Source organism: Verticillium alfalfae, genomic scaffold (genome assembly GCF_000150825.1).
Source record: "Verticillium alfalfae VaMs.102 supercont1.3 genomic scaffold, whole genome shotgun sequence".
Lineage (NCBI taxonomy): Eukaryota > Fungi > Ascomycota > Sordariomycetes > Glomerellales > Plectosphaerellaceae > Verticillium > Verticillium alfalfae.
Genome location: NW_003315036.1, coordinates 461,858 through 479,281, shown reverse-complemented (window position 1 = coordinate 479,281; position 17,424 = coordinate 461,858). Strand labels below are relative to the sequence as shown.

General features: G+C 57.6%; 5 protein-coding genes across 5 annotated transcripts in view; 3 read left to right on the top strand and 2 right to left on the bottom strand.

Moving 5' to 3' along the window:
• Positions 1 to 260: 260 nt before the first annotated feature.
• VDBG_02653 (microtubule-associated protein RP/EB family member 1) lies at positions 261 to 1,273 on the bottom strand (the record flags this gene model as incomplete). Its single annotated transcript, XM_003006468.1, has 4 exons — positions 261 to 796; positions 893 to 1,005; positions 1,081 to 1,152; positions 1,260 to 1,273. 4 exons carry the CDS (start codon positions 1,271 to 1,273, stop codon positions 261 to 263), a joined length of 735 nt encoding a protein of 244 aa, XP_003006514.1.
• Positions 1,274 to 1,879: 606 nt separating this feature from the next.
• VDBG_02652 (ATP-dependent RNA helicase DRS1) lies at positions 1,880 to 4,273 on the top strand (the record flags this gene model as incomplete). The annotated part of the gene is made up of 3 exons (XM_003006467.1): positions 1,880 to 2,644; positions 2,712 to 3,479; positions 3,533 to 4,273. The coding sequence occupies 3 exons, from the start codon at positions 1,880 to 1,882 to the stop codon at positions 4,271 to 4,273; spliced, it is 2,274 nt and encodes a 757-aa protein (XP_003006513.1).
• A 2,196-nt stretch (positions 4,274 to 6,469) lies between these two features.
• Positions 6,470 to 8,957, top strand: VDBG_02651 (actin patch protein; the record flags this gene model as incomplete). The annotated part of the gene is made up of 3 exons (XM_003006466.1): positions 6,470 to 7,593; positions 7,645 to 7,825; positions 7,887 to 8,957. The coding sequence occupies 3 exons, from the start codon at positions 6,470 to 6,472 to the stop codon at positions 8,955 to 8,957; spliced, it is 2,376 nt and encodes a 791-aa protein (XP_003006512.1).
• Positions 8,958 to 9,520: 563 nt separating this feature from the next.
• Positions 9,521 to 15,359, bottom strand: VDBG_02650 (acyl-CoA ligase; the record flags this gene model as incomplete). The annotated part of the gene is made up of 4 exons (XM_003006465.1): positions 9,521 to 10,300; positions 10,376 to 11,225; positions 11,355 to 15,013; positions 15,297 to 15,359. 4 exons carry the CDS (start codon positions 15,357 to 15,359, stop codon positions 9,521 to 9,523), a joined length of 5,352 nt encoding a protein of 1,783 aa, XP_003006511.1.
• A 1,769-nt stretch (positions 15,360 to 17,128) lies between these two features.
• The window catches only part of VDBG_02649 (predicted protein), a gene marked incomplete at both ends in the record, with an annotated part of 2,131 nt that continues 1,835 nt past the window's right edge, over positions 17,129 to 17,424 (top strand). Inside the window, one exon of the mRNA XM_003006464.1 lies at positions 17,129 to 17,366. Coding sequence (XP_003006510.1) covers positions 17,129 to 17,366 — 238 coding nt within the window. The remainder of the gene's footprint in view (positions 17,367 to 17,424) is intronic.

The following is a 17,424-nucleotide window of genomic DNA, read 5'->3' as shown; positions in this document are numbered from 1 at the left end:
TCAAAAGGAGGGTAGGGTACTTCCCAGGGACTGGTCGAGAGCCCATCTGACGTTCCCATAGTCCAGCACCTTCAATTATCCCTCGGGGTATTTGTGCCGATTCGTCCCCAGTCTCCATCAGCATCCGCTCTTGCTCCTTCTCTCTCCCTCTCCCGTCTTCTCGTATGCCTGGATGCCTTGTTTCCTGCCGGCTGGCAATCCCAGAGTCTGTTGTATGACCCCATCCAGGCAAATAGTCGCCACTGCCCCCAGTTCACAGCTTAGAACGTCTCCTGGTCGTCCACCTGATCCTCGGCAGGGATCTCGAAGCCCTCCTCGGTCGAGTAGAGGATGGCCTGGATCTGCTTGACGAGTCCGTCCTCCTGCTTCTCGAGCTGGGGGTCCTCGTCCACGGCCTGCTGCACGAGGAGCTCTATGTCACGCAGCTTGCTGAAGTAAAAGTCCCTCTCACGCTCGAGGCCGACGACCGTCTCCTTCAGCGTCGCGTTCTCGTTCTGCAGGGCCGCCGTGCCGGGGCCCACGGCCGCCTTGGCCGTGCGCGGTCCGCCCGTCGTGGGCGTCGTGCCACCGCGTCTGGCGGCGCCGGCACCGGCTCCGACGGCAGCGCGGGGCGCGGCACCGCCGGCGGCGAGAGTGCCGCCCTTGCGCCGCGCCACGGCGTCATACTCATGGTCGGGGAAGTTGAGGTCCCAGAACTTCTTGCTCCACTGCAGGAACTCGAGGTTGTCCTGCATTTTGCACTTGGCCAAACTCTCGACGGGAATGGGCTTGTCAATCTGGTGCTTGTGGAAGCAGTCTGCGGGGTGGATGGCAAGTCAGTCGCGCGTCGGGATAGAGGGGTAGAGGTGGGGGGGCATAGAGAGAGAGAGAGAGGTAAAGTTGGTAGGCTCACTCTGCAGAATCTTGAAATTCTGAATGTACGCATATTCAGAGTTGACGTTGAACTTGACACGAGACATGGGGATATCGAGGAAGATGCTGTCGAACACTTGGCAGAGGGCGGCGCTGGAAGGGCGATTTTTGTGAGCCATGGGAGGTGGGGGGGGGGTCGACCGCCGACTGTGGAGGAAATGTGCTTACCCAGTACCACATTGCTCGACCTTGGTGATGTTGAGCTGCAGAAGGCTGTTCAGCCACTGAACAAGCTCTTGCCTACCACGAGCATCTTCGTTAGTGATGACTCGAGATTGGGGGTGGGGGTTGTTTAGGGCGCATAAATGCACCAAAGACAACATCGGGAGGCGAGTGGTTCTCCGTACCTAGATTCGCCCATCTTGATTGTTGTGTTGTGGTGGGTTCGAAGGAGGGGCTATGGATGGAACGCAATGCGCAGAGAGACTGAGAGAGCAAAGGCCAAGCAAGAGGAGCTACGACTCGAAACAGGAGATGCGCAACGCGGAAAACCGAAGTCTGGTGGGATGTTTTGTTGCAGGACGGTTCGGAAGGAGAAGGAAGGTGGTGGTGGATTTTCGTCCTTCGTCACCACGCGGAAAGTCGACCTCCACCGGGCCTGCGAAATTGCTGGCACCAGCGAGGCAGCGACAGAGTGCTGTTTCTTGGTCGTCCAATCAACCGTGGTGGGGTGAATCAACCCCTGACCCCGCGGTAGCCCGTCTTAGTCATTCAGTCGTGAACGACGAGCGTTGATGATCACGTGCTGCACTCCTGCCACCCTCCTGACCGCCTTCTGCTGACCGCCTTTGACCCGCCGAGCTAGAAGTCCGGCAGAAACATTTCACTCCACCAAGCTCAAGAAAAAATTCTGGACGCAGATCGCCGCTGCTTCAGTGAGAGGCCCGGACCTACACTGCGTACCCCACGACGACAAAGACGACAGCTTCCCTAGGCCGCGATCTCAGCGATCAAGCAACCAACCACCATGGCTCCCGGTCAGAAGCGCAAAACCGTCGACGACGACTTTGTTCTCACACTCTCCGACCACGAGGGCGAAATCTCCGACGAGGAAAAGGCTCCTGTTGCCCCACCCAAGAAGAAGGCAAAGACCACGACCAAGGTCAAGGGCAAGAGCAAGAAGGGAAAGAAGGGCAAGGAGTCGACCCCTGAAGAAGAGGAAGATGAAGCACGCGAGGGTATCTGGGGACAGAACGATTCCGACGATGGAGCCATGGATCCGGATTTCGAGTACATCCAGGACGGCGCCCAGGAATTTGGCGAGGCCGATTTCGAGGGCTGGGGATTTGAGGGCGCTAAGAGCAGCATGAAGCCCAAGAAGATTGGCCTCGATCTCGACGACATCATTCGCAGGAGGCTAGAGAAGAAGAAGGAAACCAATGGAGAGGCGGCCGAGGAGGAGGCGCCAGCTGAGGACGCCAACGATATGGAACTGGACCTCGAGGACGACGAGGACGGCGTTCTTGCCGATGATGCGTTCGGCATGGGCGCTGACTCTGAAGACGAGGGCTCTGAGGCTGAGGATGAGGACGAAGAGGGCGCAGAAGACGGCGACGATGCAGCCTCCGACAACGACTCGATCGCAACACCTGTGGACCACCCAGACGACGTCGAGTCGGACTTGAGTGACGACGAGGATCCCGAGGAGAAGGCGAAGCGCGATGCATTCTTTGCGCCAGAAGAAGTGGCCAAGCCTGGCAAGAAGGCCGCCGCCAATTCCTTTCCAGGGCATGTCGCTCTCGCGACCCATCCTCCGCGGTTTGGCAGGCGTGTCGTTCACCAAGCCAACGCCAATTCAGCAAAAGACCATTCCCATTGCTCTCATGGGCAAGGATCTTGTCGGTGGTGCCGTGACCGGTTCCGGAAAGACGGCCGCCTTCGTGGTGCCTATTTTGGAGCGTCTTCTCTACCGACCGAAAAAGGTCCCCACCAGCCGCGTTGTCATCCTCACGCCCACTCGTGAATTGGCCATCCAGTGTCACTCGGTCGCCACGAAATTGGCCGCCTACACAGACATCAAGTTCACCCTCGCCGTCGGTGGTTTGAGTCTGAAGATGCAGGAAGCCGAGCTGCGCCTGCGTCCCGACGTCATCATCGCCACACCTGGTCGTTTCATCGATCACATGCGCAACTCGGCAAGCTTCGCCGTCGACGCCGTCGAGATTCTGGTTCTCGACGAAGCCGATCGTATGCTCGAGGACGGTTTCGCCGACGAACTGAACGAGATTCTGACGAGCATGCCCAAGTCTCGCCAGACGATGCTCTTCTCCGCCACCATGACGTCTTCGGTCGACAGGCTCATCCGTGTCGGCATGAACACGCCAGCGCGGGTCATGGTGGACTCGCAGAAGAAGACGGTCACGACACTGACCCAAGAGTTCATCAGGTTGCGACCCGGCCGCGAGAGCAAGCGCATGGGCTACCTTCTCTTCATCTGCAAGACGCTGTACACGGAGCGCGTTATCATTTTCTTCCGCCAGAAGAAGGACGCGCACCGCGCGCGCATCATTTTCGGTCTGCTCGGCTTGTCTTGCGCGGAACTCCACGGCAGCATGAATCAGACACAGGTACGCCCTCGAAGATCCCCGTCCCCCCGGAGAATCCTACTGACTTGATACAGCGTATTCAAAGTGTTGAAGACTTTAGGGATGGCAAGGTTTCTTACCTGTTGGCCACGGATCTTGCGTCGCGTGGTCTTGATATCAAGGGCATCGACACGGTCATCAACTACGAGGCACCGCAAAAGCTCGAAATCTATGTGCACAGAGTCGGTCGTACCGCCCGTGCCGGCCGCGCAGGTGTGGCCGTGACCCTCGCCGCCGAGCCGGACCGCAAGGTCGTCAAGGCTGCCGTCAAGGCAGGCAAGGCCCAGGGCGCCAAGATTCTGAGCCGCGTCATCGAGGCCGGTGAGGCGGACAAGTGGCAGGACAAGGTGGACGAGATGGAAGAGGAGATTGAGGAGATCAACGAGGAAGAGAAGGAAGAGAGGCAGCTGGCGCAGGTGGAGATGCAGGTGCGCAAGGGTGAGAACCTGATCAACCACGAGGACGAAATCAAGTCGCGGCCGCGCCGCACCTGGTTCGAGTCGGAGAAGGACAAAAAGTCGGCCAAGGAGGCGGGCCGGGCGGAACTCAATGGCGATAAGAATGAGAAGAAGAAGGGTGGCGGCAAGATGAGCAACAAGGACAAGAAGAAGGCTGAGTCGAGAGCCGAGAGGAGCGAGGCGCCGACGTGGAAGAAGGGCAAGGCGGAGAGGGCGGGCAAGGGCGCCGTGTTGGATGTCAAGAAGCCACGGATGCCGAAGAAGATCAAGGCTGCGGCGGGCAAGAAGACAAAAGCGCGCGTGGGCAAGCGGAGGTAGAGTCGTTTCTCAGTATAGTGTCGCCGCAGGTTGTAGGAGTATACCAGATCAGCGTTTTTCTTGGTGCCTCGTCACTTTCTGTGTGGACTATCTTCAGCGGCTTTGAACTTAAGTATCGCGCTGGCCACCAATGTGTACTCTGACGTGTAATATGTTGCCTCAAGAAACTCGTCTGCAGCCCAAATTGCAGGTTGGTTATTGTGAGCACTGCACTCAGACCACAGATTGGAGTAGAGCAAACAAACAATTCGAGGTCCTTCTCCGACCTCATGCACGCTGTCCGTCATTGCTGTCACTTTCGAAAGCCGTCAGACATCCATTTGTTCTCGCCGCTCTCTGTTTCCCTGTTTTGTGCTGCCGAATTTCTCGAGGTGCCATCTCTCCGCTCCTTGGAACTCCTCGAACTTACTGAGAAATCGCATCAACAATTCAGCAGCGTCGATCTATTCGCACTTGGTCTACTCACCGTGAACGGACAATCAATGGCCCACAACCGGGGGAGCCAGCCAAGGAAGCGCCCTTCCGAAGAGCTCCTCGACAAGATACATGGTAGGTACAACTTGGCCAGGGGGTGATCTCGGAAAATGAAAACTAACGACGCACATGGATTGACGTCTTCCACGCGGTATCGATAATACATGTGGGTGACCAAGCGGCTCACACACACATATATATATATATGCTCGATTGACATTGGCCAAGGGCTAATCAAGCAGGAGCACGCATTGTCTACAGCCTTAATTGAGGCTCTCATCGAGTATCCGCAAGCAAAGCCTCGTCACCCGGCACAAACCTTCGACTTCTGGAGCTCCAGCCCCGTGTAAGCGTGATTGGTAAGGTCGTTTTGGGTACTACCTAGGCGGTTGACGCCAGGGGTTGTCTTGGCCATCCCTTCTCCCGCTCACCGTTCGATACTTAAAATGTGAGCTCAGCGTCATTAGCAGCATAGATCGAATCTGGGTTGACGTGCATCTTGAGTGGTACAAGTAAGGCACTCGATGACGAGTGCCAGAAGGAAGTCGAGCAGCTCAATGCACGTGATGGCATGCGCGAGGCCTGACATCAGAGGGTCAGAGGTCAGAGGCAGGGACGAACAATAATTGGGATGGGGGGCAAGGAAGGCGTCGGGAGTGCGGCACCTGCCTAGGCCCACAGTCAAGCCTGTTCCTGAGGTAGGTTCGCCCGACTGCCCCAACTGCCCGCCTGCCCAAGACACGCCCAGCCGCCCAGCAAAGCAACGGCCCAGCAAAGCAACGGCCCAGCAAAGCAAAGGCGTCGTCACTGCAATCCAGCCAAGCATTACGTCCAAAGCCTACCTCCTGCAGCTTGACAACCAGCACCCAGCCCAGGCACACAACCCTATCACGAGTTCCCTGCCCCTTCTTCGACTTACCCTCCCGACACCTCCGGACAGCACGTGTCTCGGATCCTCCCACCTCGACAATCCCCTCGACAAGTCGCCTTACCCCGCGATCGTCCACCGTGCTGTCAGGTGCCTCCATCACCTCCCAGGCCCATCTCCATCAGCTGCGAAGCGTGGGGGTCAGGAGACATCATCGCCTGCCGGCCGTGAGCTCCAGCAGTTTAGCCAACCTTCGGTAACAAAGGCACTGCCAGTAACACGCCGACAGAACAAAGACGTTGATTGGCATTGACACGTCGCCCCCGATCGTCGAGCATCACCGGTGACAACCATCGCCGGTTTGAACCTGCTGCCCTTTCCTTCTGCCTCATAAGCAGACAAGCTGGCTCCTTTCAGACGCTGGCGGTTCGCAGTCCCGCGCTCGACGACACCACACCCGCATCACCGACTCAGCCTCCTGCGCTACCTCTTCCCCCAGTCCCTCCGCGAGCGCTATCGTGAGCGCCTGCTCGGTTTCCACCTCGATACTCTCCCCTACTACAAGCACCGCCTCCAGTCTCGCATCTACCAGTACATCCTCAAGAGACAGCGAAAGCCCGGCGTCGCCGCCGCTGTTCGCACCGTCTTCCGTCGGGGCCGCGGCCTGCTCCTCGGCCCGAACCCAGGAAGCACCGGCACCCGCCCGGCGCGCTATGCGAGGACGCGATCCCAGCAGCAGAATAAGTCGAAGAGGAAGATGCCTACCCTGCCAGGCTTTGGCGGCGGGCCAGGCGCATATGGGTCCGATCCCGCCACAGCAGTCGGCGGCGGCAGGCGTAGGGAAGCTTGCCGCCATGGCCAACAACATGTACCGTGCCGGTGCGACCGCGGTGAACGAAATTCGAGAGGGCTACGCGCACATACCCAGGGCGGGCGAGCTGACGCAGGACGACGGGCTCGGTAAGACGACGATCCCCGGATCCTTCCCTGACGTAGCCATCACTGTGCAAGGGAACGACCAGATGGTCATCTTCCCCTCTTATGCGAAGCGCCATATCAAGGGGGAATGGGCCCAGCTACCCGAGCAGCAGCAGCAGCAGCAACCAAACTCGCAACAGGGCACCAAGGACGAAGACTGGTGGCGACAGCAGTGGGAGCGGGACCAGGACGAGCGCGCCATTGTCGATGTTGACGTCCGTGGATGGATATATTCACCGCACAGGGGCCAGGTCACGCGGAGGAACCGTGTCTTGATCGGTCTGGCGCGTCAGTTGAGCGGCATCCCGGCGCCAAAGTCTGACGTCAAGCCGTCAAGCGGAGAGACAGGCTTTCTCGCCATGCATGAATCGCACGAGGAACGACGTGAGCAAGAGAGAATCGCCCAAAAGGCCGCCGAGATCGAGAAGAAGGGTCAAGAAGAGAAGAGGGTGGCCTACCACGGAGGCTATAGCGAGCCGGCTCGAGGTGACGATGGCGAGTTGATTGGGGATTACAACTCGAGGTCGCGATCGCGAAGTCCCAATCCTACGCTGGGATCCGCGCCAGGCTCTCCGCAATCTGTGGCAAGGCAGTACACCACCAGCAATGAACTTACTGACGCAGAGCTGGCAGTGGCTAATGCGAACCTCATGGCGAGGATAGCGCCATTCATGACGACGCCCTTGGTGGAGCAGCCAATAACCATCTTCTTCTATAACGACGAGCACTCGGCATCAAGAACGGTCGAGACGAACGAGGCAGGTCATTTCATGGTCAGGGCAGCTCTCGAGTTTGTCCCTACGCATGTTCGCGTCTTGGCAAACGAAAACCTTTCAGCAACCCAAGAAATCAAGATCATAGAGCCCAAAGGCGTCAGTCTAATCAGCGACATTGATGACACAGTCAAGCGCTCCAACATCTCGGGCGGCGCCAAAGAGATCTTTCGAAATACATTTATCCGAGAGCTCCGCGATCTTACCGTCGAAGGCGTTAAGGAATGGTACGGGAAGATGCATCACATGGGTGTGAGCATACACTACTGCTCAAACAGCCCCTGGCAACTGTTTCCCGTGCTGGCAAGCTTTTTCATGATTGCTGGTCTGCCGCCGGGATCCCTCCACCTCAAGCAGTACAGCGGCATGCTCCAGGGCATTTTTGAACCTGTCGCCGAGAGGAAGCGCAGCACGCTCTGCAGGCTGTTGAAGGACTTCCCCGAGCGCAAATTCATGCTTGTTGGTGACAGCGGCGAAGCCGACCTTGAGGTCTACACCGAGCTTGTTGTCTCTCACCCAGACCGCATCCTTGCCGTGTTCATCAAGGATGTCACTACCCCAGAACAGACCGGCTTCTTTGACTCGTCGTTTCGGCAGGGGCAACATATCGCGGAGGGCAACTGCAGACGATGAGCCTCATCAACGGCCGGCGTTGCCGCCGCGCGGTGAGACATCAAAGACGACGGGTCCGATGATGGGAGATCTCATCGACTTCTCCGACGAACCCGAGTCTACAGCAGCGAACAACACCGCTAAGGTCTCGCAGCTACAAGCTGACCGCCAACCGAGGCACTCGGCGAGCACGACCGACCTTCTTACGCGACAGGCACCACCTCGACCGGTCAAGCCAGCGTCATTACGAAGCTCTCCGTCCGATGAGAAAGCACAAACGTTGGGCGCAGACCTAAGGCCGCAAAACTCAAAGGGCATTCCGACGCCTCCCCTGCCCCGTAAGAAGGTGCCTGGAGACCGGCCCACTGCCCATCCCCTATCCCAAACACACAATCTCTCGCAGCAAACATTAGGCAGCACGAGCAGTCTTCCTGATAACGCCAGGCTTCCAGCTTCTACCCGCACGAGTGACTCCTCCATTCGTTCCGGCCGCACTGCGCCGCCGCCGCCTCCGCCGCCACGCCGCCGCGACACCCCCTCCAGCATCCGCAGCACCAGCCCCCGCTCAGTCGCCCCCGGTCGTCAGCGCCCAGCCGCCGACGAAGACGTGGACTTTGATCCCCTTCCATCCTCGTCGTTTGTGCCGCCGCCTGTCGGCCCCCGGCGCACAAACACGCAGTCGACGAGTGGCACGCCATCGGGTTCACCACCCCTTGGCGCCACGGCTGTCAACAAGAAGGTCGAACTATGGAACCGCCGCTTACAGCGGGCACACGAAACGCTGACCGCACACGGAGTGAGGTTATACACGTGGCGGCGTGGTGACGATGTCGTTGCTGAGGCCGTCGGGCTTGTGGAGCAGGCGACGAGAGGGTCCGGGGGTGGAGAGAAGGATGCCAGGACCGAGGGGCGGCGGTTCGAGGAGAAGCTCAAGAGAGAAAAGGACCGGGAGGAGAGATATCATCAGAACCAGTATTGAAGACAGCCGTCGACGTAGAGCATTGGGACCGAGCAAAATAATGGGCTTCTATAGCATATCCGGCATAGCGAACATGGATACGATCACTTGTCAAAATGAAACTCACTCGTTGCGAGGACCCATCCCTCATGCTTGCCCTTGTCATTGTCTTCTCCTTTCCTGTTCCAGTGTTGCTGCTTCCCTGTGCAGCTCCCCTTTCGCAACGCGGACGGACCCAATCATCTTGCTGTATCACGCCTCAAGTATAAGGGAGCTGCAAGACAGGATCAAGCAGCCGCCCTCGCTGTCCCTGCACCAGCCCAACGTCCTGGGGCCCATTGAATCGAGCAAAATTCACAACCATAGCGTCGCAGGACACATGGGCCGAGGCCAGGGTTCTTGAGGAAGACAAGTCGAACAAGTGGTATTAGGTCCAGCAACCTACGCGAGAACACCCTCCTATGCTAATAAACGAACCGACGCACTCCTTTTTCTAGGTATCCAACCTTCAACCCCATCCCATGTAGGGGCGCGGCAATCACCGCTTCAGCAGACCCGACGACCATGCATGGCTGATCAGCGCTTTACTGCCGCCGATCCATATCGTTGGCCAGGTTCATGTGCATGATCGCATCCCGGGTCCAGTCTTCCTCATCAGTGGGCCCTTCATTGCCCTTGCGCCAGAGCTCCATGCTCTCGCGCCCGTCGACGCCTGGGAGCCGGAGCTGCGGCGGCCCGACACCTCCGTGTGCGCCCGGCTTGGGTGCCACAGCCGGTGGCACCTCCTCGCCATATTGTGCATAGTCACCCGAGCCATACTGCCCGGCGTGGCCGCTGCCTGAGAGTGAGGGCTGGCCGCGGGCGGTCTGCGAGTCGCTGGACGACTGCGTCGCCGCGTATGCCTGGCGCTGGTCGCCGGGCATCTCAGCCGGCGGCATTGATGCAATGTGGCCCATCTGCTGCTCAAACTCCTCCTGTTCCAGGATTTGCGGCGCATGCTCAACGTTGCGAAGACTCGAGGCCCCCGCTGCTGGGACGCCCGAGCTGCGTTGGCTGACGACCGAAGCACGGTTAGGGTCAGCAGAGTCTGCGGTGCCCGACTCGCCACCCATTTCAGATGGATCCATGTCGCGAATGGCGAATTGAGCCATAGTGCGCAACTTACGCGTCACCCAGCCAGCCAGGATCTTTCCTCGCTGCTTCTCGCCGAGACGCGAGCGAGGGAACTCGCCCTTGCCGACGAAAGCGACAATATCAACGATGATTTGGTGCTCGTTGAGGATAGCATTGACGATGACTGGCACGATAGAGGCGAGGTACGACTTACGCGCCACCTCCACGAGGACCACTACGAGACCTCCAGCCTGGAAAACGGCGCTGTTCTGGGTTAGCATTACTACAGATATCAGGCACGGTGAGACTTACCATCCGCTCGGTACGATGCTACGATGACAGCGCTCGACTGAATACTCAATATCCATCGGGAAGTGGCTGAGACCGTTGATCTCGAAAGTCTCTCCAATGTTCCCGAGCACGAATAGGACTTGCATATCTACCTGCGCACCTCCAGGTCCTATAGGCCTGCTCACGTTATGCAAGAACCCGAGGTCACCGGTGCGGACGTAGGGAATGCTCGGGTCACCATCGAGCGTGCGGCCGTCGAAACGCTCTGCGTCAAAGGCATCCTTAGATCCATAGAATGACTTGACGCATGCCTCCGAGTCTACCCAAATCTCGCCGTACTCGCCGTCATGGCACAGCATGCGACTCTCGGGGTTGACAATGGCGATCTGCGTTGAGACAGGCACCATGCCAGAGTCTTGGATCATCAACGGTTTCGGTTCCGAGTCTGGGTCCACGGGAATGATGAGGCCGCGTCGCAACGCCTTGGTGTCGAGCCACAATTCGATCGGCTCTATACACATGTATGACCGCGAGGCCACCATGGGGTTCAGCACGTGTGAGTACACGGTGTTGATGGCTGTCCTGTCGAGTCCAGCAGCTGCGAAGTGGAGACGCACTTTCTGGAACACATCGACGCGGGGGCGACTGTCTGCCGAGATCATCATATTCTTGAGCTCGTGGAGCGTGAAGCCCTTGCCCTGCGTCATAGCCATGGCGTGGTCCAGCATTTGAGGTGTTGCGTACGTGTCCTTAATCTTATACCTCGAAAGGATGACGAAGAGTGACATGGGATTCTGCGCAAACTCGACCGGCGAGAGAAGGTAGGTTGGAGTGCCAATGTAGATGCCCATCAAGCACGTGTGGATGAACCCTAGACCAGTCGTGCTGCGAACACAGCCAAGCACAGGGCGGGAGCTCGTCATTTGACAGGTCTCTTTCTGGACTTTGCACATGCCAAGGATCGTGTCATGGCCAAGTTGAACTGAAATTCGCCGCTGGTCAGGAGTCCAGTACGTCCAGATAATGACGGGGTAGCCCGGCTGGATCCAGGCTGGCTGCATCGTGATCCCCAAGTCTCGGAGACCGCTGTTTTGTTTTGGAGGTTTCGTGGTGTTGAAGTAGTTGGGGATGGGGATTTTGAGGATCTGTGCCGACTGCTTAATGTGGCTCGCCACGTTCTTCATCTTGATGAGGTGGTCCACATCTTGATTGACAAGACAGGCCTTGACGTTGTAGTCGGATACAACGTGGAGGAACGCTGGGACATCTTCATTGAGACGGTTCTGATCCAATGGCGCCATGGGGATGACGACAGCACCAAGGTTGATACATGCGTGTATCGCAAAGACGAACTCCTCCGAATGCGTATACATCATGATGATGTGGTCACCCGGGCGAACCTTGACCTTGTTCTTCAGATACAACGCCACAGCTGCGACCTTGGTATCGAATTTCTTCCAGGTGATACCCTTGCCTTCCCTGCTGCGTCCATCGATGGTGCAGTACGACAGCTCCTCAGGCTGTCGTGCGACTCGCCACTGAATGAGATCGGTGATACAGGAGAAGTTGTTCAGGGGAGTCGACGTCCGATCATCAATGACGACCTCTCGGCGATCGATACCAGAGTACTGCTTGTCGGTCGGCATCAAAATGTCCGCGCGTGATTCCGAGGCAAGGTTGGACCAGATGCCACCCATTGGGTCTACGCCGATGGGCAGATTGAGGACAGCATGCTCAACGCCAAACTTGACGTGAACACAAGGCAGATTGCCAAGATCAAACTCGCGCCGGCAGAGCATGTTGCCGATCTCTCTACGACCGTTCTTCAGCACTCTGGGCAGGGAGTTGGGCGCCGTGATCATGACGCAGTAAAGGCGGAGGTGGTGTTCTTGCATGAGAACGTCAATGCATCGCTCAGCCAGTGATTCCAATAGTGGCGTGTCGAGTTGTCTCGGCGGCTGACCAGAGGCTAACGGAGCTGTTGATGCTGCTGGTGATTCGAGGACGACGATTGGCAGGTGCTCATCGTTGACAAAAACGTCAAAGGCAGAACAGTCGTAGATCTTCGGAACGTTCTTGACGATACTGACAACGATATGCTGGACGAAGAAATATCTGTGCTCGGCGAGCTCGGTGCCGTGCTCTACCCATTCCACCTTTTGCCTGATACGGTCTTCGTACAGGCCAAGAATAAAGACTTTGCCTTCGATGACGGTACCTAGGAGACCTGTTCGCAAGAACTCGGGCTCGACTGCCGTAGGCGTTGGCTCGCCAGGCTCAAATTTGTAAGGACGAGCATGGAAGATCTGCTCGGTGTGCTTTGGCAGTGCCCAAAATCCACCAGAAAGGGATGGCGAATCAACCCAGATCTCGCCCACTGAGTGAGGAGACGACAGTAAGCCGGTCTCAGGGTCCACAACGGCCAACGTAGCATCTGGGATGGGGTATCCAAAGGCACCAACACGCACTGTCGCGGGGTCGCTAACTCTCTTGTTTACTTCGTCCCCAATAGCAACCACAACGACTTCGTTGGTCTTCAGGGCTTCTCTGTCGAGCAGAACCGAGCTCAGGTCATTCTTTGACTTTTGCTCAGTCGCAGTTGTTGCACCGCCCAGGAGACTGCCAAAGCCATTCGACGGAGTCGGCTTCACTTCCTTTTCTTCCGTGTCTGAGTCGACATCTGACCCAAGCTCCAACTTCAAGGGACAGCCCATCCTTTCTTCGCCGCCGAGCCAATCCCGGATACTTATGATCATGCCGCCATGCTCTGGGAGGCACAACATGGGCGCGACAACCTCTCTGGCTCTAGGATTCCTCAGCGGCTTCAGCCATCTATCAGCCAGTACTTCATGGAACTCGCTGTCGACGGTCAAGGTATCGATCAGGCAAATCTTGACCGTCTGAAAGTTGGGTTCCATGCCCTTCTTGAAGTTTCGAGTGGTCATTGGATCTTGTTGATAGTTGTATGCGGCGCGCTTCAGGCCTGGGTAGTCCGCGACAAGAATTGTGGCCTTGTACTTGGTGATGAGGTTTGCGTACAGGCCAGGGACCTCGGCCACCTTGCTGTCCACCCAGACGGTGGTGTGGCCACCGTAGACAGTCAAGAGAACGCCGAGAATCATGCCGATGCCCTGTCGCGGATCGAGGTAAGAAAGAAGCGTCTCGCTGGCAGCGCCTGCGCCGATCAGTTTCCCATTCTTGTCCCGGAGATGGCGGTTGAACGTGTCGCCAGGTCCGTTGCCGGGAAGCGTAGACACGATGGCGCTCATGCAAGCCATTTGGTGCATGATGGTGCGGTGGCTGAGCACAACACCCCTCAAATCGCCTGTTGGGGCCCTCGAGAATTCTATGTATGCCAAGTCGGGAACAGTCAATGGCGGAACATCCTCCTTGCGCTTAGGATGGTAGCTTCCGAATTCGTTCGTCTTCCACCATTCCACCCCCTTAGGCCAGTTCAGCTTCTGAGTGGTGATGTCACGCTGGAACGCCTTCAAGTTCTGATCTGTGGTCAGGGCGAGGTGCGCTTGCGTTGATGTGAGGATCAGGTTGAGCTTCTGGTAGTCCTGCAGGTCATTGATGGGGACCGCGACGACACCAGCTATGAAACATCCCAGCAGCGCAATCGCGAAGTCGATGATTTCGGAATCACGGTAGATGAGGGCGACGCGATCTCCTCGGTATAGCGAGCTTTTGTCACGGATGACCTGCGCGACCTTTTCAGCCCTCGAGGCGAGCTTGTCCCAAGTGATGGATGCCATCTCCTTGCCCCTGTTGTCCAAGACCCAATAAGCAGGCATCTTGGAAGCTGTACGGCCGCGGTGGCGCAGGACAGCAGCAATGTTGTCAAACTTTGACATTGGCGTGTTGGCATCGTGAGGGTCATGGATGGCAAACGGAACCTCTCTCGGCTCGAGAGGCATCTGGTACTCAAGACCTTCTGGGGGCGGCAGGTCGTTCGCCGTCAATAGGGGCGGTGCCATTGCTGCCGTCGGAGAGAAGGCTTCGCCCGAGGAGTATCGGTGGGGGTGAGGGGGGTAGTCATCGCCGCGCGATGGCGGCGCCGGGCCATGGTCAAAGGCCTGCTGGCCAGTGAACCCAGAGAAATAGCCCGTCGAGTCGAGCATGGTCCCTGATCTGCTGTCGTACTGCGGCTGGTATTGGTCTTGGTACTGATCTTGATACGGGCCTTGGTCTGCGTAGCCGGCCTGGTTGTCGTATGCGTCCTGCTGGTCGGGGTTGAACGCATAGTCGCCCGACACCATGGTGCCTGTTCGTGTGGATGGTTCGGGTGCGGGGGAGAGGAAGAGAGAATCGTGGGCTCGCATCGTCGGTCGGTGTTCAGCGAGTGGCCCGCCGGGACGAAGCAACCCGGCGGGGCTCACTTCGGCGGGAGAGGCGTAGTCAGAACCGGGACGCTGACCGAACGGTGAGGCTGGACGCTGGCTTGGTGATGTCGGACTCGTCGGATCAGAGTCCCTGCCACCAAGGGCTGCGAGTGCGGCAGCTCGATGGCCATCGTTGCTGCCGTGGTCGGGCTCTGCTTGTTGCTGGGGCTGAATGCCCAAGCCTGTTCTCGGATCGATGATGCCTGGTTGCGCGCCTGGGCCAAAGAAGCTGGAAAGAAGTTGTGTGCGGCGTTTCTGGTAGCTGCGACGGCGCGTTAGTCGGCTTGTCTGGATCGTTCTGAGTAGATCTGGCCCTACCCTTTCTCTGTGATGTCGCCTTCCTACAGTTGGGATCACGATGGTTAGCTTGCAAGTTCGGGCAGCCGGCGCATTCCATAAAGCGAGAGACAAGTATGCCAGCGGTAGGGGGCGCAGCGTCAATTCATATCCAAGGGGGGTTGAGGCGGCGACTGTGTCGACCCGACGTTGGCTTGCTCTTGGCCGCTCGTTGGTCGTGTGTCTTCAATCGCCGCGGACTTTCAATGCGGGGGTACCACAACAGCAGACGCACCTCCAATTCTTTCTCTAGCTCGTCGAGCTTGTCTTGGAGACCGGGATCCAGCTGTGCAGCCATGACTGCAATCGCCAGCGTAAGGGCAGTAAAGCAAGTCGTGGGGCGGCCGTGGTGGATAGTTGGTAAGTTGTGCGTTTGGGGCGGATCGGATCAGGTCTGTGTCGACGAGCAACAAGTTAAAGATGCAAGCGACGGCTACGGCGATAGACGGCTATGGGCTTTTGGCAAAGGTCGTACTGGTAAAGGGTACTGTGTTGGTTGTCCAATGAAGAGGCGGCCTCGTGACGTAGTAGCTCAGGGGTCTCACGCCAGGACAGGGCCTAGAGGTCTGGCCAGGCGGAGGGCGCCAGGGCGGGTGCAAAACGCACGAGTCGAGGGTCCTGGGGGCACCACCTGAAGAGTTGGGAGGGGCTCGATTGCTGTGGACGATGCGACTGATGGACGAGAGCGGTTACTGTAGTATCGAACGGTGGGATCCCGAATTCGTACCTCCATCGAAGGGTCTTGGGCGTGATAGTCTAGATTCGCGTCAAGTCAAAATGACGGGATATTCTAGGAGGCCTTCATACCTAACTCAGGTTTCGCGAGGAGATGAATGCTGGACGGAAACGAAATCCAAAGCCTGATCGGAGCCCTGTTGCTGGGATGGATCCTGACTGCTTCCCCCCCTCCTCCTTCTCTTTTGGGATCATCTTGGCCTAGACGGAGCCTGCCAAGCGCTAGTCGAAGAGGGGGGAGCGAATCGGCTAATACAATGTCCCGACACGAGAGCTCGGGCCCAAGTCGAGCATTGCCATCACCAGCCACATCGACCGACACACCAGCCACTGGGCCCACTTCTCTTTTCTCTACCTCAATTTGCAGCCGCGAGAAATTTCTCTCTCGATTCAACCTCATCCATCACATCTACGTCTCGTCACGTCCTCGCCCGTCCGCCCTGCTTTTCTCCTCTGCTATGCATCAGGCGTAGAAGACACGAGATGCATGCTGACCTCGCGCTGCGGCATCCCTCGCAGGCCTCTTTGTCCTTGCTCCGATTTCCTTCGAGCGTAGAATGGGACATCGAGGCCTTCCTCTTGACCGTGGTAAGTCACATTGACATTTCACTTCACCTTTTTACCTACCACCAAGACAACATGATGAGACAAGCACAAATATTCACAGACCTGTTCGGAATTTGCTGTCGACAACTTTGGCATTTTTACCTGATTCTCCGTCTTGATATCCCTTCTTCCTTCAATCAGCACCGGGACGTTCGAAGCAACATGGCTAATACCCTGCAGATTCTCTCCTTTTACCTCGCACACACCCCATTGTCGCAGAGTCGCGAGTGCATCCCGGGCCAAGTGGTCACTGGGACCACCGCGATTCGGTCGGGGGACAACCTCATTGTCTGGTCACCGAATCAGAGCGGTCCGAGGGATGACCACCAGCGCGTGGTCCAGCTCGTTTCCTTGTCTTGCACGTCCAGGTTTAGCACAATCAACATCTTCAACCACAATGACCACGTCCTCTCTCTTTGTGCCCACCTTGTCCTCGCCGTGATGCTTTGTCCGAAACTCGGCACGGGTTCCGTTTCCGGCAATACATATACATCTATCGTGCTTCGCTTCGCGGCTCTGTTTCCCCCATGCTGTTTCCCCTCGCCATCCATAAACAACACTGGCCTTTGAGACCTATCACCAACTGGCATCGAAGCGCGACTTGCCTCCCCGATTCCGAGGCAAACACGAACCAACTTACTACCCACCACTCAGAAGCAGCTGCTGGCACCTGCTCATTTTTTCCAAAGGAACCAAGTCCATCGACCCGACGCAACAGGTCTGATCATGGACATCTTCAACTCGGATTTCTACGCGGGTTTGGACTTGCAAGCAGCGCAAGACTACTCCCGTGCGTCGGAGCCCACCGTGCCTGACACTCTTGGCTTGCGAGATGTCATGTTGGAGGGGCCCCTCAACATGCCAATAGACCCCGCGCTCTCTGATCCCACGGCCATCGACTACAGTGGCATCGTGAGTGATCTGTTCGACGACATGGAAGCCTCTTTGACGGCTGCAACGAGGAGTTCAGGGAGATTGAAAAAGTGGCATTTGACGACCTCTCGCCTCCCCAGCCAGTCATT